General features: G+C 50.8%; 1 protein-coding gene across 1 annotated transcript; it reads right to left on the reverse strand.

The window, feature by feature from the left end:
- Window positions 1-503: 503 nt before the first annotated feature.
- On the reverse strand, window positions 504-23,464 carry LOC119519747 (class I histocompatibility antigen, Gogo-A*0201 alpha chain-like). Its single transcript, XM_037817494.1, has 9 exons — window positions 23,319-23,464; window positions 20,153-20,619; window positions 14,400-14,507; window positions 8,381-8,641; window positions 5,628-6,002; window positions 1,986-2,264; window positions 1,777-1,878; window positions 1,342-1,374; window positions 504-924 (listed from the first exon to the last, which is right to left on the reverse strand). The coding sequence occupies exons 1-9, from the start codon at window positions 23,462-23,464 to the stop codon at window positions 860-862; spliced, it is 1,836 nt and encodes a 611-aa protein (XP_037673422.1). The 3' UTR covers window positions 504-859.
- Between the last annotated feature and the right edge of the window lie 15 nt (window positions 23,465-23,479).

Consider the following 23,479-nt stretch of genomic DNA (forward strand, 5'->3'; position numbering starts at 1 on the left):
TGCTAGCAGGTGGATGTGTCATTCTGGTTCATCCATAACTGCTCTGAGCCTCAGTTTCCATGCTGGCAAAGTGGGGATGAGAATAACCTTGCCAAACTCACAGGTTATCCATGAGGCTCAAGTGTGGTTTGCACACATGAAATCATTCTGCAAACTGTCAAGTGTTTCTGGATCTGAGGAATTATCAGTGTCCACCCCCTGTGCTGGTCTGAGGCTGTTCCCCACGGGAGGTCTTGTTCTTTTAATCCATTCCTGTGGGTGCAGACCTATTGTGGGTGGGACCTTTTAATTAGGTTGTTTCAATTGAGATGTGACCCAGCCCATTCAAGGTGGGTCTTAATCCTTTACTGGAGTCCTTTATGAGAGGATAAAAAGCAGAGACATTTGGAGAGAGCTTTGAGAGAAACACCCCAGAGATGCTCAGAGAGAAGGCCACTGGAATCAGAAGCTGAAAGCAACAGAACCCAGGAGAGAAGGACCAGCAGATACCGGCCATGTGCCTTCCCATGGGACAGAGGAACCTCGGATGCTGGCAGCCTTTCTTCAGAGAAGGTATCCTCTTGTCGATGCCCTAATTTGGACATTTTCATGGCCTTAGAACTGCATTCCAGCAGCTTTAGCAAACTGAAACCCTCCTCCAACCTCAACAGGAACCAATTGGATTTGTTTAAGAGGCCTTCAGAAGGATGGCAATGCTTAACTGCCTGTAGTAGGCTAATGGGGGTGAGGAGAGCTCAGGTTTGGAAAGGGGTGGGTACTTCATGGTCAAGTGGCAGCTGTCAGCCAGTCAGTATAGGGGGCCTCCAGCCCCTCAAACACCCACAAAACCCCTCCTTGGTCTTGTAGCAGTGAACGTCCATCAGCAGAGATGCTGGGCAGCCTCTTCTCTCGCTGGCCCTTGGGATTCATGGAGGTCCTCTCCACCTGCAAGCAGGAAGGAGACAGGTGATGCTGGCCCTCCCAGAGGCCCTCCCCCAAACCCGGGGTGGAGGCTCCCCATAGCACGCCCCACCCCCTCCGCCCACACACCCAGGGCTCCCTATTCGGTCCTTATCTGTGCCTGGAATCCCTCACTCCTGCCAGGAATGGTCCAGGACGATGGGAGGGGGCAGAGGGCTGGGACCAGGGCTGGAACCAGGGAGACTGCTCCCCTCCCCCATCCCTGTCCACCCCATCTGTGCTTCTAAGGCCTCTCAGCCATGACTGGGTCACCTCTCAGCCTTGGGGGTCCCTCCCTCAGCCCTATCCACCCCATCTTTGCTTCTAGGGCATCTCAGCCATGATTGGATCACTTCTTACCCTCGAGGGTTCCTCCTCCACCCCACCCCATCCCACAATCACCTGGGGCTTGATTGTAAGATGCCTTATTCCTGGCTGTGGGAAAAAAGAACACAAAACCGGAGACTAGGTGGGTGGGAGGCAGAGATGGGGAGAGAAGTGGGGAGGTGGCTCCCGGACCCCCACCTCCCCCCGAATCCCCACTCTGGGCCCCTTCCAATATCAGACCCAGTGGATTTCCCGACTGTGGGATCTGCAGGGCCCACAGGGAGGTGTGTGGCTGTGGAGCCGGCGTGCTTGGGCTGGGGACTTCTCTGAAGGGGGTGGGGTTGGGGGCGGGGGGCAGGAGGCAGGGCCTTAGCAGCAGATGCTGATCCCCAGGTGGGGAACAGTTCTGGCTGAAGGATGGGGAGCTGAGCATTCCTCTCTACAGGGCTGGACAGACATCGTGGGCAGACTAGGCAGGACCTCCCACCCCTTCATTTCTTCCCCACTGACCTCGAAGCCAAGCTGTGCAAACCAGAACTCCAGCCACCAACAGGGCGGTGACCAAAATGGCAATGATGATCACAGTGGTGGGTCCGCAACAAGAAGGGGGTTCTAAGAAAGGGAAAGGGGCATGCCCCCCAGATTGAGCAGTCTCCAGATGTCCTGGGGCCCCCCGCTGCTCCCCTTCTCCCCACTCCAGCCAAGGCCCAACTCCTCACCCCAGACCACAGTGAGTGTGTTGTTCAGGCCGGGATGCTGCACGTGGCAAGAGTAGTGGGACTCTGCCGTCCCCTTGCGCACTTGCACGGCTGCCCATGTCTGGTAGGTGCCATCGCCACTGGGCCGCGTCTCCACCCGCTCGGTCTCTAGGGCCAGCTCCTCCCCACCCAGCCACCAGCTCAGTGTGATGTCCTTTGGGTAGAAGCCCAAGGCCCAGCACTTCAGCACAGCACCCCCATCCTGGTCCAGGTGCTTCGTCACTTGCACCTTGGGTGGGTCTGCAGAGAGAGGAGATGAGGAAGGCTGGTGAGAGCTGCTTTCTGCCCACCCCGCCATGTCTTTATCCCCAGCTCCTCTGCCTGCTTCCAGGGGTGAAGGACAGGGAGGAGATGGAGACAGGTTCTGTCTCCAGGGGATGCACTCAATTTACTGTTGGAGGCATAGCTGACCCATCACCAACTGTCCCAAAGGGGCCCTGTACTCAGAATTCTCATGTCAGGGATGTGATCTCCCACTCCCAGCCCTGGAGAAGGGTCCTGGGTGGGGCTGTTGGGTTCTGTATGGACACACCCACCCCTTCCTTCTATAGAGACCCTGGAGTTTTCTCAAAGGTTTTACATATTTCCTCATGATTTCCTGTATACAGTAGGTGCCTAATAAGTGTTTGTTAAATGAAGACAAAAGTTATGATCCTTCCCTCACCGTAGAGTTGGGTTTTTAGAATTGAGGGCTCAGGAGCCAGAGAGCCTAGGTTTGAAGCTGGGTGTGTGACCTGAGGGAGGCCCCTTAGTCCCCCATCTTTGAAGGCTTAACGGGGTTTAATTGTTCCTTCTTCTCAGGGCTGTTCAGAGGATACAATGAGATAATGCAGGTAAAGGGCTAGGAACAGCACCTAACACCAAGTAAGAGTTCAACATATCTATATCGTGCTTTGGGAGACAGCACAGAGAGGGTAAGTTAGTAGCCCAAGACCACACAGCGAGCAAGTCATGGAGCCAGCTCTGGATCTGGAGGGCTGGGTCCAGTGTCTAAGCTCCAACCCTTTATACCCTCCTCTCATGATCACAGCATCTCCTCCTGGCTTTATTTGCCCTGTCAGCCCCTCAAGGAATGTCTTCCCTATTGTTACAGCCAGTTTGCATCACACCCACTCAAATCAACAAACAACTACAGGGTGCTGGGTGCTCTGACCCAGCCCACTTCCCCAGACAGTCTCCCTGACTTCTGCAGCTCTGCAAGGCTGCCACTATTCAGCACCCCCAAGCACCAGCCTTCCCCAATGTCTGTCCCAGCCCTTGCGTCTCAGAGCTGTGATGTCTCCTGTATCTCCAAGTCTGGTGGCTGCATCAGGAGAAGTTTAGAACACACCTGCCTGGGGCCTGGGGACCATGTTCAATATGAAGAGGGTGTCTGGAAACAGACAGATAAAGGGCTCTAGTTACCACCAGCCTTAAGTGGTCTGGGGGCTGTTGAGGGACACCACCCACTGGAGCCAGAGGTCCAAGTCCATTAGACCCCTGCAATAACTTCTGATGTCAACCACAACACAATTCAGAAGTTAAGCCAAGTTCACAGACCCATGAGACTGCTGCAAGTTTGGGGGTTCCTGGGCCACCCACACTTCTGACCAGCTGGTTCTCCTGAGGCACCTCCAGAGAACCTCTTTTGTTGCTCAGATGTGGCCTTTCTCTAAGACCAACTCTGCAAAGAAATTCATTACCCTCCCCCTCTACATGGGACACGAATCCCAGGGGAGTGAATCTCCCTGGCAATGTGGGACATGACTCCCAGGAATGAGCCTGGCCCTGGCATCGAGGAATTGAGGATGCCTTTTTGACCAAAACAGGGGAAAAAAAGGTAACAAAATAAGGTTTCAGTGGCTAAGATATTTCAAATAGAGTCGAGAGGCTCTCCTGGAGGTTACTCCTACGCAAGCTCCAGCTAGATAACCCAAATGGCTACAGTATTCCAAGCCCTAACCAACAGTAGTCCCAAAATATCTAGGTCCCTATCTGAGATTCTATAAAAGTTTCACTCACTACGTTTACTTTTCAGAAACTTAAGTCTCCCAGATTGTTCCTATGCCAGATAAGTTCCAAAACCCAGAGGCAACAGCCTCTTCATCAACCAGATCCATCCCCCTTCCCCATAATGTCAACACCCCTTTTCAATATGAGTAAGTTACAGTGGTCACTGCCCAGATATCCCTGAAGATTTAGAAAGTGATGAAATGAGAGGGAGGGGCAGCATCAGACAAGATAGGCTTTAACAAAGGATTATGAATACTAAATCTTTATATAAATATTATTTTTTAGTTTCTAGGGTACTAGAATAGCTAGAAGGAAATAACTGACATGGTGGAGCTGTAACATTTAACATGCTTCGAAATTTGCTCTATAGATACTTGTTAAATTGCACTTTGAAAGTTATTACATGTCTGTGTATATGTTATATTTCACAATAAGGAAATAACTGAAATGGTGGAACTATAACCCATAACTGTCAGACCCCAGAAAAAAGAGTCTAACCTTGTGAAGACTCATATTTTTTTTTAAATTCAAAGGCGTTTCGTTTTGTTATCCAATGTTCATTTTGATTAAATATGAACATAATTCTAAATCACGTCTATACCTTACTGTTGCTATTTCACATTATGATTCATTTTTACCCAGTCTTTGCGTTTTCCTTTCTGTCAGACCCCAGAAAAAAGAGTCTAACATATAGAAGGAATGTCTGATCCAGGGGCCCTGCTGCTTATCTCATAGATACCAGGTGTGCCATAAACTAAGGTTTGAAGGCTGTTTTAGGAATCCCAGTCACAGTGGTGCCTAGACTCTAGGGAGCAGACGAGGCAAGATCAGATATGCCCATAAGATGAATGACCACAAACAAGCCAAGAGGCCTGCTTCCTCCACATAGATAACACAGTGTGCATCAAAGAAGAGTAGTGCGTTAGAACCCTAGTAACCAGTCAGCAGAAACTGATGAGCCCTCACCCAGTCGAGGCCCAGAACACAGTCAGCAGGACCCTTCCCCAACACCCAACGTGGGTTTTTCGTTTAAAAAATGCTGCTCTCAGAAAGAGAGCTGGAGCCATTTTCTTCCTTTTTCTTCTCTGACGGCTCCCACCTGCTTTCTTCCTCTAATAAACCTTGAACTCTCTACTTAAACCATGACTCACTGCGTTGTGTGGATTCTTGAACGGCTCCGGACCTAACAGTAACATTCTTTGAAATTTGTTCTATAGCTACTTGTTACATTGTACTTTGAAAGTTATCGCATTTCTGTATATATGTTATATTTCACAATAAATTAAAAAAAAGATCTCCTGAGCTACCTGATTTAACCCACTTGCTGTCCAGTTGAAGAAAGGGAGGCCCAGAGTCAGGGGTTAATCGCCCTAGACCACCTTGTGGGGCAGAGGAGACCCCAGAACTCCTCACTTCAGGCACAGGGTCCTGGCGTGAGGCCAGAGTTCCGGGGTCTGTCCTGCCTGCTGTCAGCCAGTCTGTCTGTCTGGGCCCCGGTGGACGTGCCTGAGAGAGGAGGACAAGAGCCTCTACCCCCTGCCCTCAGTAAAGCGGGACGGCCCCCACTCCACGTGAGGAGGGTCACTCTGCACCCCAGGGGCTGGCCCTGACCTCGCCGGGTGAGGCTCCGGCCGCCCAGCTCCAGGTATCTGCGCAGGGAGCTGAGGCAGAGCCCCTCCAGGTAGGCCTTGTCGTACTCGGCGTAGCAGCGCTCCATCTCCCACCAGCGCTTGGTGCGCACGGCCAGGGGCTCGGCGGACACCCAGCTCAGCGTCTCCAGGTCCAGCGTCAGGTGGTCCTGCCCGTCGAAGCCGAACTGCCAGAAGCTGCCGGTGCTGCCGTCCGCCCGGATCTCGCAGCCGAACGTGCGCTGGGCGCTGTGCAGGCCTGAGCAGGCCGGGCGGGAAGGCTGTGCACCGGGGGCGCCAGGGCGGGGTCCCCGGCCTCTGGGGAGACGCCCACCACCCACCGGGGCAGGGGCTGGGGCTGGGGGGGAGAGCATGGGGGGATGCAGCTCAAACATGGGTTCTCTCCCCATCGCATAGCAGCCAATCCATGACACCCGGGTTTCAAAGGAAGAAAGAGTCTATTGCAACTGGAAGCAAGGAGAGCAGATACAGCCTATGGGTCTAAAACCTGTCTCCCTGAATAAAAGGTTCATGTATCAGTCTAAGGAGTTTAGGCTTTTATGGATTCAAATAAGGGAAGATGGAGTAGTTACCATTACAATGTGACGTATAAACAACTCAATTTACAGATGTAAAGGAGTAGAGCTAAGCTAGAACTAAGCTAGAATAACCATTACAATAACCAGCATAAATACTGCAGTCAGGGGTTAGTTCTGGGCTGACTCAAGTTCCTTCATTAACAATAGAGGGTTGTCTTAGTGATAAGTTGTAAAACAGGGCCAGTCATGAGGTGTTTACAATTTGCAATTCAGAGGGTTTCAGTAATTTCAAGTATTTCCTTTTGGCTATTCTACCATATACTAGAAAGTAAGAAAAAGGCATCTATATAATGTTCAGTCATCATAATTATTTGTTAAATATTAATTTCTTGGTTATGGGGGACTCCCGAAGGGCAGGGAGGGGAGCAGGGCATTAATATTTTCTTTAATTGCTCCCCAAGAAATTCTCATGGGCAGCCAGGACCGAGAAGGCTGGTGGGCCTCTCTGAACCTCAGATCCTCATCTGGGAAGAGCAACTGATTTCATAATGATAAGACACATTGTTGTTTATATGCTGCTAAGAAGGAAGGAACTCTGCTATTTATGGATGTGAGATGCATTCAATGGTAAGAGTAAGACATGCTTCAATTTCAGAGATGTTAAAATGTGAAACTGGGTGAGCTTGGCAGTTACCCCAGCCACATGGGGGTCAGTCGGACTCACACTGGAGGCCCCGGGCTGGTTCCACTGAGCCCAGGTCCAGGACACGTCGCCTGCCATGCAGCCCTTCTCAGTCTCCCTCCTTTACATCTACCCTTTGCAGGCCTCCGGGGACCCGTGGCTTTTAGGGTGCTCATTTGGGTGTCTGGGCACAGAGCAGGAGGGTGAACCAGCACTCGGAGCATGCTGTGAGAACGGGCTGGCTTCTATGCCTGCTTCAGAGATGGGGAACCGGGCTGAGAGAAATGCCCCGTCTCCCTGGGGCTGAGTAGAGTCCCCACCTGCATCCACCTCACTCCTCACCCAGGTTCTCTCTCCCACCTCAAGCTGTTAGCCTAGACCATGGGGTCTCCCTTCCAAGCCTGGCAGGGGTGGTGGTTGAGAGCTTGGGTCCTGGGTTTTGGGGAGTGAGGCAGGGAAAAGTCTCCCCCAGTCTGCTGAGGTCTGGAACCCCGGGTAGGAGTGTAACCAAGAAGGATTTAAGGGCTGACGGTGATTGCTGAATCGTTATATAGATGTTCCTTTTTCCTTTCTGGTATATTAGAGTAGACAGAGGGGAGTATCTGAAACCTGAACTGTAATCCAGCTGCCTTGATCTCTGATAATAATTCAGTAGTCTTTATCTTGTGCCCCTGTGATTGTAAAACCTTGTGACTAAACTTTACATCTACCCATTTATCCAGTTTTTCAACTTAGTCTCATGATCACTAAAGTCAGCCCCTAATGTTTATTAATGAAGGGTCTTGGATCAGCCCAGAACTAACCACCCCAAGTCCAAAGTTATGTTCATAACCGAATCTGGAACTAACCAAAATGTGCCTGCCTGATATGTGCAGTAGCTTAGACTTTAACCTACAAGTCACCTATACCTCATTATAATACTAAAAATCATGCCCATCATCATATTAAGGCCGCCATTTCCTTACATACTTTCTGTGACTAAGCATCTAATCAATCTGCACCTGCTCAGTATTAGATCACTTCTATTACATCATCTGGGGACACTGTGCTCATTATCCTAAAACCTGCCCATCTTTTGATGCAACAAAACTATCAGAATTACTGTAGTTCGTGGGGACAGAATTTGGACCAATAGGCGAGTCATTCTCCTGCTTTCCTATAAAACTCTCTCTTTGAAACCCAGTGTCTCAGGAGTTGGTCATTTGAGAGCATCGGGCAAAAGAACCCACCACCCTGGTCCAGTGACCATAAAGGGGGAGGCATCGTAGGCCATGCTGGCCTGTGGGACGGCCGCTGGACCCAGAGTCAGTTTTGAAGGCCCCTGTCTCCCGTGCTTGGCTGTCGGGAAGGAGCCTGGAAAGGTGGCACATCAGGAGTGTGCGAGGGCTGCCCGGCACCTCCCCCCGAGTGGACAGCCATGGCTGCCAGGACATCAGCATGCAGCGGGGGTCAAAGGAGTAGGATGTGGGGAGGGGCAGGAGCCACGCTGCACCCCGGACAGCCCCCTTGACGTACCGCTGCTCTGGTTGTGGTAGCCCATCACGGTCCACATCTCCACCTGCTGCACCTTCTCCCAGGCCCGCTGCTTCTGGGTCTCTGTCTCCCAGTACTGGGCCTCGATGGGTGCCACCCACGGGGCCTGGGGCTTGGCCCTGCCCAGGCGACTGTCGTAGCGGATGAAGGGCTGGTCGTCCACGTAGCCCACGGCCAGAAAGTCGGGGAGGTCCGAGCCCGGTTCCGACAGGGCCAGGTAGTGGTAGTGGAGAGAATGGGTCCCTGTGGAAACGTGGAAGCTGGTCTCAGGCTGTGTTAGGATCTGCACCAGGAACTGGTGTGATCCGGGAGGGAGTGGGGTGACAGCAAGAGGCAGAACTAGGCATTTGGTTAAAAAAAATGGAAGGACATCCAGACAGTCTAAATAAACGAATAATCAATCAATCCAATCAATCAATAAAATACTGAGGCCAAAGTTTATGCACTAAGGCTCATGAACTTCATTCCTAGAAACTCCCTCAAACCTCACTCAGGGCCCATTTACTGACTTTATGTTCATCTATAATAAGTGTGAACATCTGATTTCCCATCTCACAATTCAAAATGACATGATAAAAATTTTTGGCTGTTTGGAAGATTAATTTATGTGAAATTATTAACTCCCCAAAGATGCCCAATGGAGATCAGCCATCATTTTTAGCTTAAACCATTGCTGCCAAGCTCATGGTGTCTTGATTTCCATTGCCCCCTCCTTCCCACTCCCGTAAACCATCCCATAGCAGTGTTTGATAATCCATCGGTGCTGATTTGGAGCTTTATGTACCCCAGAAAAGGCTGTGTTCTTTTAGTCCATCCCTGTGAGTGGGACATTTTGATTAGGTTGTTTCAATTGAGATGTGACCCAGCCCATTCAAGGTGGGTCTTAATCCTTTACTGGAGTCCTTTATGAGAGAATAAAAGGCAGACATTTTTGGAGAGAGCTTAGAGAGAGAGAGAAATGTCCCAGAGATGCTAAGAGAGAACCCACAGACACTCAGAGAGGAAGCCACTGGAACTAGGAGCAGAAAGCAACAAAACCCAGGAGCAAAGAGCAAGTAGACAGTGCCATGTGCCTTGCTATCTGACATAGGAACTCTGGATGCCAGCAGCCTGTCTTCAGAGAAGGTATCCTCTTGTTAATGCCTTCATTTGCATATTTTCATGACCTTATAACTGTAAACTTGTGACTTAATAAATACCCATTGTTAAAAGCCAACCCATTTCTGGTATGTTGCATTCCAGCAGCATTAGCAAACTAAAACACCATCCCTTTTCTCTTTAAGTCTATACACTGCCTGGAGCTCATTCTGTACCAGGCCCCCAGAAGCCTCAACTTGTCCATTTGACTTGGTCCCAGAAAGGAAACCTATTTAGCAGTCGGTCGTGACTCAAGCTATAAAAACAAATGCTGGGTCTTTAAAAATGCAGCACACCTCCAGTGTGGTGTAATTTTGAATGACAGCATTTGAGGAAGGTGTATACATGTAAAACTATACATCTAAATTATCATGTTGGAAGTATTTTAGGGTCCCCTTGTCCAGATTTATAAATGCAACTGAGGGACACTCTGGATTACAGAAATGAAATGAATAATCAGTTGACCAGGACATGGAGAAACTCTGAGGCAGTAGAGTGATGGGTTAAGAGTGACATTTTAGTGCAGTACATTTGCTATAATTCATGAAAGAACATGTTTATAATTGTACTATTAACTAATAGCCCATTATTTACAATAGGGTTCACTGTGTTGTACGGCCCTATGTCTAATCTTTTAATTTTTATTCTAGTATCATCTATATGGCCTAAAATTTCCCCTTTTAACCACATTCACATATAGTATATTAGCACACTTTTCCCAGAGATATTCATGGCTGGCTCTCTCATCTCATCTGTAAAAAAGTTTTTGCTCAGTCTTGCCTTCCTTGCCTACCTATTAAATATTTACCAAGTGCTCCCGAGCTCCCATCCCTGCATTATTTTTCTCCAAAGCATGTACCACTTCCTCTAACATATGCATTTTACTTGCTTATCTTATTAATAGTCTATCTCTCCCCCTGAAATATCAGCTTCCCCAGGGCAGGGATTTCTGGACAGTTTGTTCTCTGATGTTTCTCTAGGATCCAGAACAGCTGCAGCACACAGTAGATGCTCGATGTTTGAATACTGAAATGTGAAAGTCATGAGCTGGATACAGCTCACAGCTCTCTGTTTGTCCCTTCCTTCCCATGCTCCGACCACACCAATCTCTTCTTTGCCCTCCCCCTGACGTGAGACAGGACCCCCAAGATGAGTGAGCCTTCCTGGTGATGTGGGACATGGATTCTGGGAATGAGCCTCTCCCTGGCATTGAGGGATTGAGAATGTCTTTTTGACCAAAAGGGGGAAAAGAAAGGAAACAGAATAAGGTTTTAGTGGCTAAGAGAATTCAAATAGAGTCAAGAGTCTGTCCTGGAGGTTACTCCTATGCAAGCTTCACCTAGATATGCCAAATGACCACAGTATGATAGGCCTAAGTCAACAGTAGTCCCCAAAACCTTAAAGAATACCCAGATCTCTATCTGGGACTCTATAAAAGTTTCACTCACTACATTTATTATTCAGAAACTTAAATCCTTTAGAGTGCTCCCATGTCAGCCAAGTTCCCAAACCTAGAGGCAATAGCCTCTTCTAGAACATCAACTAGATGTGTCCCCTTTGCTCATAAAGTTGACACCCCTTTCCAACATGAACAGGTTAGGGTGGTCACTGCCTAGACATCCCTGAAGATCGGGAAAGTGATTAAACTAGAGGAAGGGGTAGCAACAGACAAGATGGAATTTAACAAAGGATTATGAATACTGAATCTTTATATTTTCTTTTTCTTAGTTGCTATGGCATTAGAATAGCTAGAAGGAAAGAATTGAAATGGTGGAACTGTAACACAAAGCATTCCTTTGAAATTTGTTCTATAGCTACTTGTTAAATTGTAATTTGAAAGCTATACCTTTTTTATATAAGTAATATTTCATAATGAGGAAATAACTGAAACTGTGGATCTGTAACCTATAATAGTCATTGAAATTTGCTAACTACTTGTTAAATTGCACTTGGAAAGTTATCACTTCTATGTATATATGATATATTCAACAACAAAAAATAATTAAAAAAGAATCAAGTCTACTGGATTACAGTTCAACAGAGTCAGGTATTTCCTTCTAGTTATTCTAATACACTAAAAACTAAAAAGGGATATCTATATAATACATAAGAATAACCTCCAGAATGACCTCTCGACTCCATTTGAAATCTGTTAGCCACTGAAACTTTATTTTGTTTCATTTCTCTTTCCCCTTTTGGTCAAGGCTTTCTCAATCCCATGTTGCCAGGGCTAGACTCATCCTGGGAGTCATGTAACATGTTGCCAGGGAGATTTACACCCCTGGGAGTCATGTCCCATGTAGGGGGGTGGTGGGTAGTGAGTTTATTTGCAGAGTTGGCTTAGAGAGAGAGGCCACATCTGAGCGAAGAGTCCCTGACACTCAACATCTCCTCCAGAAGGCCTCTGGTTCACCCCACCCTTTGGCAAACACACTTCTGACTCAAACCATGTGTCTGGGGTTACAGGAGCCCCCCCCCCCCCACAAAGCGTCTCCCCAGACTCTGCCCTCCCGAGGCACCACTCTGCACATGCTTTTGTCTTGACATTCCCTGCCCGGGCAGCAGCCTAGACCACATGCGCAGAAATGACCTGAATCCCATTCATCCCCTTTCCCTTTCACACACACATTCAGCAAGTGTTTTCTGAGCCCCTACTGTTTATCTGGTACTCTCTTAGGCCCCGGGCATGCTGTGATAAGCAGGACATCCTGAAAGCCCTGCTCTCAGAAGGCCTACATCAATGTGGGAGAAGTGAGATAAATAATTGAAGCATATGATTAGGTTGGACAGTGATCAAGGGCTGAACGAAAAAAAAAATATAAAGCTGGGAAATATAAAATGTTAAGGAAGGGGGTGTGTGCCAGTTTGGATACATTATGTTCCCCCGAAAGCCATGTTCCTTAATCTTGTGGGGCAGATTTATTAATCTTTCTGATTAGGATGTGACCTTTTGATTGAGTGTTTCCATGGAGACGTGACTCACTCAGCTGTGAGTAATACCTTTGATTAGATTATTTCAATGGAGGTGTTACCCTGTCCACTCAGTGTGGGTTGTAATTAAATCACTGGAGTCCTGTAAGAGCTCAGACAGAAGGAGCTCGGTGCTACAGCTGAGAGAGACTCTTGGAGAGACGCTTGGTTGCAGACACTTTGGAGATGCTAACCCAGACTTTGCTCTGGACAAGCTAAGATAGACAAGCCCAGAGACATTTTGGAAAAAGCCATTTTGAAACACAACCTTAGAGCAAAGGACCAGCAGATGCCAGCCATGTGCCTTCCCAGCTGTTAGACGTGTTGTGAACACCATCGGCTGCTCTTTGGTGAAGGTATCTTCTTGCTGATGCCTTAGTTTGGATGCTTTTATGGCCTTAGAACTGTAACTGTGTAACCAAATAGCCCCCCTTTATAAAAGCCATTCCATTTCCGATATTTTGCATGATGGCAGCATCAGCAAACCAGAACAAGGTGGTTGAAATTTTAGATCGGAGCGGTCAAGGAAGACCATCCCCCAAAATGAGACGTTTGAGTCAAGACCTGAAGGAGCCAGCCATGCAAAGATCTGGTGGAAGAGCTTTCTAGGTTGAAGAGGGAGCAGAGAGTGCAAAGGTCCTGAGGCAGGTGTGCTGGGGCGTTTTGAGGCTACTGCAATAGTGTAGGCCAAAACAAAAAGAATAATAAAAAAAAAAGGTGGCATGAATCAGTGTAGGAGCAGCAGAAGGAACTGAATCCTCGTTTACTTCCCAGAGTTGTCTATCCAAAGTGGCCTGGGTGCAGCTCTGGCCTCACCGTCCCTGTCTGGGGGAAGCCGGTTCCCTAGACTGTGTCCACCCAGGGGCGACGTCCTGGCATCTTTTGCGCATCTGGGTATCAGGGACCCGTTTTGAGGACAAGCCCATGAGCGTGTGCCCTCGCCCAGCCGACTTCCAGATCCCATCTCCCACAGACCCAGTGAGGGTCCTGCCTCTCTCCTGAAAACCCGCTGCCGTCTCCACCGCCTGCCAGATAAGGTCCTGGAAGCACAGCCTGCCCTCCACGGGGTGGGCGTGAGGTTACGCAGGTGTTGCCCACATCCCTTCACTTCTGCCCCAGGAATTGGGTCTGGGCTAGGCTAGACTACCCCTTGCTGTCCACCTGACCCAGCAGGGATCAGCATTCCTGGGGCAAAGGACGCCAAGGGAGAACCATCAGGTCACCTCCCCTGGCTTTGGCGGCCACCACTGCCAGGCTGACGGGGGTGACGGACGGGGTCAGTGTCAGGGAGCAGTGTGGCCGGTGTCCCCGGGGAAATGCTCCTGCTGTGATATTGCCTGGGGGACTGACTGTGTCATCGGCAGCCCCCTCTGTCCCTCGCTGACCACGGGGCCATGTGGTCAGTCCCAGCCCCTCCCCCCCAGGAGGCTATTTTCATCTGGCCCCTGACCACAGTCCAGCGGTAAGGCCACCCTCCGGCTGTGCGGCCTCGAGGCACTTACTCAGCAGCACTGGGCCTTGATTTCCTCATCCGTGACAGAGAGGGCAATGACTCTACCTGCCCCATGGCACAATGAGCTTTATAAAACGAGAGAAGGACTAGAAGGAACAAATACAGGCCCGGGGGAAGGATCCCAGGTATCCCTGTTCTCTTTGGTCTCCTCCTTCTAATTCTGAAGGGGGCGGTGGGGAAGGGGAGCAGAGAGACAGAGGGGGTGAGGGGTCAGGAGGACGGCAAGTTGCTGAGTGAGGGGTCAGCCCTCTGGAGGCCAGGCTGGAGTCCCACCCGACCCCACCTCGATTCCCAGACTACTGAGGCCCCTTCCTGCAGGCGGGAGGCTCTGTCTGCCCCCATTCCTGCCCTTCTCCCACAGGCGGGGCCGGACGTTCTTACCTCCAGGCCATGGCTTGTTTTCTAACTTCATGGTGGCCAGTTGGGCCATCACCTCCTTTGCCACGGACGCCGGCCCATCGGCCACGACGGGCAGCCCCCAGGGACTCTCTGCATGGGGGAAACGGGGGAGAGGAGAGGATGGATCTCATGGCACATACCGGTGACCGCTGCAGGGAGGGATGGCATGAAACAACGGGAGACGCCTTCGAAGGGGAAGAGGGATACAGGGGCATTTACTCGGGAGTGACTGGAAACGTCCAGATGTAAAGTGACAGGGACGAGTTCTGAGCCCTGCTTTTTAATTCAATCAGCATTTTGGGTGCATCCTCTGCACCAGGCATTGCTCTAGTGCTTCACATGTGTGAATTCGTGGAGCCTTCCCTGCAGCCCTGCGAGATAGGCTCTGATGATCCCCACCCGCGGAGAAGGAAAGCCAGGCTCTGCTCTCAAGCCGTCCGGACTGCCCGGTGGGTGCCCCCACCCCCTCTGCCAGGGGTGCTCCACTCTGGCTTCTCCCTGGAGTCCCCAGGAGCTTTGGGGATCCTGCCAGTGACACGGACTGAGTTGATCTGGGGCAGGTTGCGGCACGCATTGAAAACTCCCAGGTGACGCTCAGGTGCTGCCAGGTGGAGAATCCGCGCCCTCCCAGCCCCCCCCCCCAGCACTGCCCCTCACCTGATCGTGTGGTGTTAACCGTCAGCTGTGTGCTGTGGCCTCCCAAACCCGCATGCCCGGCCCCGACCTCACTCCTTGCAATGTTATTCATCTGACAAATGTCTGCTGTGCACCCACTGCACTCCGGGCACTGCGCTGGGTGGGGCCGCGTGGGGACACAGGGCCTGACAGAGCCCGAGGTTCGGCAGGGGAGACAGACAGTGAAGCAAGTCCAGTAAGGCAAGCAGGGGACAACTTGCAGGTTAGGGAGGCACCGGGCTCTGGGGAACACACTGGGTGGGTGGGTGGGGGTCAGGGGCCTAGTGAGTTGAAACCTGGAGGAAGCCTCCCCGGCTTAGTTCTAGGCAGGTGGGGCGGGTTGAGGAGGGAGGTTACAGGCCAGCGAGTCAGAGCGTTCCAGGACAAGTTCCAACACCACCAGGAACTTGCAGGAAATGCAAATTTTCAGGCCTCACCTCAGAAACTCTGGGGAGGAGCCCGGCTTTATGCAGTTTGCCAAGTCCCTGGGTGATTCTGAAGCACACTGAGGTTTGAGAAAAACTGCTCTGCACAGAAAGGAGGACTAACTAGCAAGTGGGAAAACCTGGAGCGAAAAAGAGTGTGGTGTGTTCAGGAAAACCAAGGTCAAGGGCCGAAGGCCGATTGTAAGCGTAAAGACAAATGAAAAACAATGTTCCCCTAGTGCAAAAAGGGAAGGAGACTGTTCCTCCTCTGTCCTTTTCTTAGAACAGTTTTCTTTAGAAGACTTGCAATTGTCAACTCTCTCTCCGCTCCTTTGAGATGTATGTAAATCTATTTTTTTTAATTTCTGAAAGTAGCTTCATTTAAAAATGCTAATAAGGAAATTAAAGCTTAAATTGTAAGCTCTTATAGCAGCCACATTTACTCCTGAACTTTAACTGTCATTTCTAAATTCTGGGAGGCTTTGCTCTTTGTATAACACAATAGTTCCCTAAAACTTGAAGTCTCTGCCACACCTGAGACTCAAAGCTAGCTCCCCAGCTCTGAATCAGCTTCACTCCACGCAGCAGCCATTGGAGAAGTCTCTTCACAGCCCCTTCCCCAGCGTGTTTTAACTGCCGCACTCCTGCTCTCAGCTCCGCGCAGGACGGCCACGGGGAGCAGCTTCCATCTGTCCCCCTCTGAAGAGACCAAAGGGACAGGGACTGGAGTCCACGGCAGGATGTTGAGGGGAAATAAAAAGCGACCGAGGCAGAAGTAGACGAGCGCGTTCCTGAGCGCCGTCGCAAGCAGCAGCACACACACTGGAGGGACTTCTCGGTGGGGGAAACATTTTTTACTATCCTGGAATTTCTTGCCTATACTGGTGTCTTCTACCGTTTCCTTCCAGGAGGGCCTTCTCCCCATCCAGGCCCCCGGGACTGGTTCGAAAGCACCACGGCTTCTGCAACAGTTTCCTCAGTGGGCTCCCACTTCTTTCTCTTTTCCAGTCCATTCTTCACACAGCAACCGGAATCTATTCTTCCATGAACCGTCCGCTGCCGTGGTTCAGCACACGACCTGTAAATCTTTTTTAAAAACTAACTGGCTCAATAGCCCAAGGACCCAGGAGCCATCTCTCTGAAATGTAAATGTCAAGGAAGATAGCACCCTGGTCTACCCTAAGTTTAACTCAGGCATCAGGTTCCAAATTCGAACTCTCTACCTGTCATAGGAACATGAGTTTTTGTTATTCCTTTGGATAGAGGTAACTACCAAACACAAAGGCCACCCAAATTACCAGGTGAACTTGAGCTGAACTACGTGTGACGGGTGCTGCTGCCGTGCCTTCCTCCTTGAGGACCAGCTCCCGTTTATCTTGAGAACGTGTGTGTGATGGGTTGCATCTCTTTGGCTGCACAGAAGGACGAGATGTCTTCATTTACAGTCTCTCCATGGGTTGCCCGTGATGCAGTCTCAGTCTGGTGTGATGCTTTAGTCAATAATAAAGTTGTTTGTCTTTCTCTTCTACCTTTGTGGAGAGGTTTTCCAGGTTGGGGGGGTGGGGGAATTTTGTTTTTAACTAATTATATATCCCCCAAAAGTGCAGGAGATGAGTTTGGGCAGAAAAGAAAGGCCTAGAAAGAAAGAAAGGCCTCCGTTTGCCCCTCTGAAACATGGGGATAGTAGTAGATTTTGTAAAAGGTCTAGCATGAGGAAGATGCTGTTGGAAACATTTGTCAGATCGGTCCAAGGGAGAGGCCTGGAAGGTGGAGGTTATAGGGGCTGGAGCTGGGAGGCGAAGTCTGGGCAAAGAAAGGATGTGGCTTTGATCGGCATGACAGGGACACTGAGCCCTGGGGTAGGATGGGACAGCTGTGGAAGGCAGGATGGGGAGGCAGAGCCAGAGGGACAGAGAAGAGCCTGCAGGGGCAGCTGAGGGGGTGAGAGGAAAACCAGAAGTCTCACCCCTTGCAGCAGCACCCAGGCCTGCTCCCCCGTCCAGATACCCCACAGTAACCCCCTCACCCTACTCTCACCCCTCGCAGCCTCCAATTCCATCTTTTGTCATCACCAGCTCTGTAATCATCTAATCTGTAATTAATACATCTCTAGGGTTCTGGATCCCAAGGACACTGCTTGGTTCCGTCTCCTCCCCTCTTTCCTGGTCTGGACTCCCATCCCAGCCTGTGCTCTTCCCCAAGGCAGCGTGGACCCCAGAGCCAGCCCACTAGGGTCCAAACCCTAACGAGCCACGTGACTTGGAGTGACCCGGGCTAGCCAGTTTCCCCACCTTCACCATGGGGATAACAACACTATCGTTTTGATAGGATGTTACGGGGATCAGCACTCCAGCAACAGTGCACTTCTATAGATGCCTCCTGAAAGCCACTGTCCACTCGGCAGATAAGACCCGGTCACTTCCTCACTCCCCAGCTTCTCAAGGGGAAAGCCTGACCTTCCTCACCCGACATCAGAAGCATCTTTGAGGGGCCTGCCAGGGACCCCCGGCTACCTTCTCCCGGCGTGTCTTAGCTATCCTACAGCTTGGTGCACATCGGTTATATCCTTCCACTCCTTCCTTCCTCCTTGGCTGGGAATCCCTTCTTCTTGGGCCAATTTTGACTTTTCCCTCCACACGGCCATACCCACCCCTACCAGACAAGCTGGAATCACCTGGGTGTCCCTATTAGCACCCCGGGAAAGGGCTGTAAAAAGGGCAGTGCTTCCTAATCCGGAGTCCACGGATCCCCTGGGGCTGCGTGAACCTGAGAACGTCAAGAACCTCAACTTGGATGGGGAAAAATAACCTCTTTATTTTACTAACCTATAGCTGAAATTTAGCCTTTCCTTCCCTGACCAGAGTCAGTGAAGCACAGAAGTGATAAATACAATCAAAAGTAGCTCCTGCTTTTTCTGGCATAATGAAAATATTCTAAAATTGATCAGGGGGATGTATGAACAACTATGTGATGATACCGGGAGCCAGTGATTGTATGGTTTGATTCGGATGGTTTGTATGATGCGTGAATATATCCCAATAAAATTGCATTAAAAATAAAAGGAGTCCTGGATTTTCTCAAAACCAGCACAAAAATTAAATTCTCTGAACTAGCATAGAACTATGTGACAAACTTTCTCTTGGGAAAGTCCCTACCAAGGCGCTCCACCCGGAAAAGCCATTTAAGCCCCTAGTTAAACATATCTGGCCCAACTAAAAATAAAGCTCGGTTACACTTAACCCACCCCTTTCACTCACTGACAAGTTCCTGCTTCAATCAACAGAACCTAGCCAACTTCCTTCTCTGTGTTTACAAAACTTCCTGCCAACTCTTGGGCTTTAAAGCTGCTTTCTCTTGTAAGTGATTGCAACAATTCTGGTGTCCTGTATAAAATGCTGTAAACTGCAACTCGACTCTGATTTGTCTTTTAGACAAGTAGGATTAGCAAGCGGGAGCTGTGCCTTGGCCCTAGCAGAAACCAAATGTCACTTTAAACCATGTGAAATTTGTTGCAGACACCCAGAAATAGGCTTTACCCTCCTCAGTACTTCCAAATTCCAGAAATGAGTGTTGCTGCTCTTTAATGCGTTATTTAATGTAAGTAATACACTTACTTCTAATTTAACACAAATTTATCTTTTTAACTTAAAAATATTTTATGAATTTACTTCACTATAATTGAGTTCCTCTGTGTGTTTCATTTTAGGTATTAAAACACAGTCTAAGAAGGTTAAAACTCTGGCTCTAGATCCCAAGCTGCCACTTTGCTTCCTCTCTGGGGCGAATTTTAGTCCTTTGTAAAATGAGGCTTCGTGTCTGTAAAGCATTTGGGACAGAGCTAGCAGAAAGGACACTGCTGTGGTCACTGCTCTGAGGGTGGACACTTCTCCCCGCCTGTGTTGATAAACGTCTGGCACCTGCGCGGCTGGGGGTGGTGGGTGCGCCCTGGGGCTGCGCTGAGGGGGCGTCCAGGATGAGGTCAGCTCTGAGCGCAGAATTGCAATCGGGAAAGAATGGAAATTCCGGGCTGGGTCAGAGAAAGTCCCACGGCCTCTCCACACCCTCCATCCCCGCGAGGGACCGCGGGGTGTGTGTGTGGGGCGGGGGGCGGGCGGCGGTCGCTTCTTTGGGGTCGTCCAGGCCACCGGAGAGACACCGAGATGGCAGGCGCGTGACCCAGCTAGGGAGAAGGGGACGCGTGCGCCCCGCTCCCACCTGAAGCTTCCTCAGGGCCGTTTCAGAGGGACGCGCCCCCCGTGCACCGAGCGCGAACGGTGTCCTCCTGGAGGGGCTCACGCCTCCCTCCCCTCTCGGAATCTGGGGGCTCGGCTGCTCCCGGGCCCCCGCCCCCCGCGATCCTCCAGCCTTCCGGGGTCCCCATCTGCAGGGCCGCTCACCCCGATGCCGGGAGCTGCAGAGGACATGGCCGGCCGTGGCCTTGCCCTAGCCGGGAACCCCATGCGCCCCCGCAACGCTCCCAACTCACCATCGCCCCCAAACCCAGAGGTAGGCCCTCCACTCTCAGGCGTTCCCTCTCGCACCTCGCCCACTCCTTCCCCGTGCTCCGGTGGGGATCGGTCAGCCCCGGGCCCCCACCAATCCCCACCTATCCCCCTCCCCACCGCAAGCCCTCACCTGCAGCGCTCGGCGGCACCAGCCCCAGCAGCAGCAGCACCAGGCGCAGCCCCGCGCGTGCGCTCCGGGGGCTCCGCGGGCCGCCCGTCGCCAGCTCTGCGCGCCGCCCCAGGGTGCCGGTTCCTGCGGAGCCTGTCCTCAGCTCCGGGGCCCGCGGTGTCCGGGGAGCGCGAGGGCTCAGCGCCGTAGGGGTGGCACAGGCTGCGGCCCGCCCCGCCCGGCTCGGCCTCCGCAGAGCCCCTGCCGGTCGCAGGCCTAGGGGTGGGGTAGGCAGTGGGGGTTCCGAAAAAGAGGGGGTGCTCTCAGTGGGAGGAGCTACCGTCTGCCCCAGAGTCCCTGGGGTGGGTCTGCGGCCCCCACCCCTCCTCTCGGACGCCCCCTCTGCTGGGCCTTGGAAGTAGAAAACCAAGAAGAACACGAAAAGAAAACGATTGTGTTGAAAGTTGTGAAATACAGGGTCTGTGCTTCTCGGTTACCTCGTGAAATAAGATCCCGGGGTGGAGCTCAGGCATCTGCAACAACTGTCATGTGATTCAAAAACAGCTGTTGGGGACAGTTTTGGTTTTCTAAAGCTGCTGGAATGCCATGTACCAGAAATGGGTTGCCTTTTACAATGGGGATTTCCTGACTTAGAATTTACAGGTCTTAAGCTGTTGAATTGTCCAACTCAAGGCATCAACAGGATGATACCTTCTCTGAAGACAGGCTGCTGGCAACCAGGAGTCCTCTGTCACACGAGAAGGCACATGGCCAGCGTCTGCTGGTCCTTCTTGCTTTTAGCTTCTGGCTTCAGTGGCTTCCTCTCTGTTTTTTGTGTGTCCTCTCTCAGCAACTCTGGGGACTTTTTCTCTATACTTCTCTGGGTTTCATCTCTTTCCTTCTCTATGGATTTATATCCCTTATAAAGGATCCAGAAAGGGGATTACGACCCACCCTGAATGCAGTGGGCCACATCTCAATTGAATAACCTAATCAAAATGTCCCACCTACAATAGGTCTGTACCCACAGGAATGGATTAACTTAAGAACATACGTTTTTGGGGTCCATAAAGCTTCCAACCACCACAGGGACCAAAGTACAGGTCCTGCTAATTCCCACTGAACTTTGCTGCCTCATCACGGGGAGAAAGGGTACATTTCAGCTAGACTTCATGAAAAGAAAAGGTGTTTTTCCCACTCAAGTTCACTGACTTCTTGAATTCTGACCAGGGTCCCCCATATTCAGGACAATGGTTTTCAGCAGGGCTGCGGGGGTTTCTGATATTTGAATGGTCGTGAGGATGACTTCGGTGGTCTCGATGATGCAGGGGAGGCGGTGGGAGGGGTTGGAGAGCTTGTTGCATTTAGCGGGCAGGTCTAGGAGTGCTGGAAGTCCAGTCCTGCCATGGCTGGTCCGCTGGGCAGAGAACTGTCCCCAGGTCCCCCCAGCTTTCAGGTGCCCTCGCAAGAGGAAAAGCCTGATTGCAATAACCCAAGTCTAGAGCATAACCTTCTATAACAGACACAAAGAGTTTTTGTCAAGTTTTAATATTATCAAAGAAAGATTTGGAGAGGAAAGATGAAGAGGTGCAGAGAAGGCAGGCATCATAAGTCTGGTTAACCAAATTAAAAAAAAATAGTTAAAGGGAAAAATTGCAAAATTAATGCATTTATATTATGATGTGGTTATCACATTCATATAGCTTGTGATGTTTCTACAGACATAAGCATTGCAAAAACCAGGGTGAGAGTTATTTTTCTAGGCAGTCCAGGTTTATTTTGGAGGCTTAACCAAAACTGGTCTTCAGAGAAGGTATTGTCCCATTGATGCCTTAACTGGGACATTTCCAAGGCCTCACAACTGTAAACTTGTAAGCTAATAAATCCCCATTGTTAAAAGCCAAACCATCTCTGGCATATTGCATTTCACCAGCTTTAGCAAACCAAAACACTCTCCCCTCATCCTGCCTCCACTAGCTCCACTAAGCTCTTGTAGAGATAATCAGGATGATTGTCTTTCTAGCTTCCTCCTGTAGGTGCATTCTCAGACTGTCTGTTCCAATTTGCTAATGTTACCCTTTTGCAAAACACCAGAAATAGATTGGCTTTTATAAAGGGGGTTTTTTGGTTACAAAGTTACAGTCTGAAGGCCATAAAGTGTCCAAGGTAAGGCATCAACAATAGGATAGCTTCACTGGAGGATGGCCAATGGTGTCTGGAAAACCTCTGTTAGCTGGGAAAGACGTGGCTGGCATCTGCTTGCTCCCAGGTTGTGTTTCAAAAGGACATTCCCCAAAATGTCAGTGTCAGCTTCCAACAGCCATCTTCAAAATGTGCCTCTCAGCTGCAGCTAGCAGTGAGCTCCTTCTGTCTGAGCTTTTATAGAGCTCCGGTGAACTAATCAAGGCCCATGCTGATTGGACAGGGCCACACCTCCGTGGAAATTATCTAATCAGAGTTATCACTCCCAGTTGGGTGAGTCACATCTCCATGGAAACAAATGGTGGGACACGTCTGCGGTCAGTCACCACTTTGGAGAGCTTTCTATCTAACAGGGCACTGAGGCCCCAGGGCACTAGCAGAGGGCCCTGAGGTACAGCCGGGACACAGACAATACTGGATGAGTGTACTGGATTTTAATTGCTGCCATAGCAAATTACCAAGGCTCTGGCCATGGAATGGAGGGTGAGAGGCGTGAAGAGCTACTTAGGAGGAAAGAAAAGCCTGAGAGCAGGACTGAGCATCAGGACACTGGGAGGAGCCCCTGTGCATGGAGCAGGGTGTCTGGGACAGGTTGGGGGGCAGCAGCTGCGAGGGCAGTGCCCGGTGACCACGTGTGGTCAAGCTCAGGCTGCCTGACTTCATCCTGACACCTGCCTTCCAGGGGACACAGGGTGGAAACCTGACACCGGCAGCTGTCACCCCCCACCCCCAACCCCCCTGTGCCCACCGAGCCTCAGTGGTCCGGGGCACCTTCCTGAATGAGGACATCAGTCAGGGGGTTTCAAGAGTTTATCCAGAGATGAAGAGGGGGAGCCAGGTACGGTGAGAATCTCCTGAAAAGCAGAGGAGGCCTGAGGTCAGAAGGAGACGGTGACTAGAGGCGGGGATCCTGGAAGAGAGACCAGAGGGACAGAGGTTGGGGACGGGGCAGAGATGGATCGCGCCCTCCGCTCTCCCTCCTAGCCCACGGGTGCGAGCGAGTGAACGCCGGAGCTGGGCAGGGACCAGGTAACCCGAGCGTGCAACTTTTCCGTGCATGTCTGCAATGGCTGTGCGGCCCGGCCTCCTGAGGGCTGAGAGCTGACACAGCCTTGCACTCAGCGCCGCCATCCCACGGGCAGGGGA

The sequence above is a fragment of the Choloepus didactylus genome, chromosome 24 (genome assembly GCF_015220235.1).
Source record: "Choloepus didactylus isolate mChoDid1 chromosome 24, mChoDid1.pri, whole genome shotgun sequence".
NCBI lineage: Eukaryota > Metazoa > Chordata > Mammalia > Pilosa > Megalonychidae > Choloepus > Choloepus didactylus.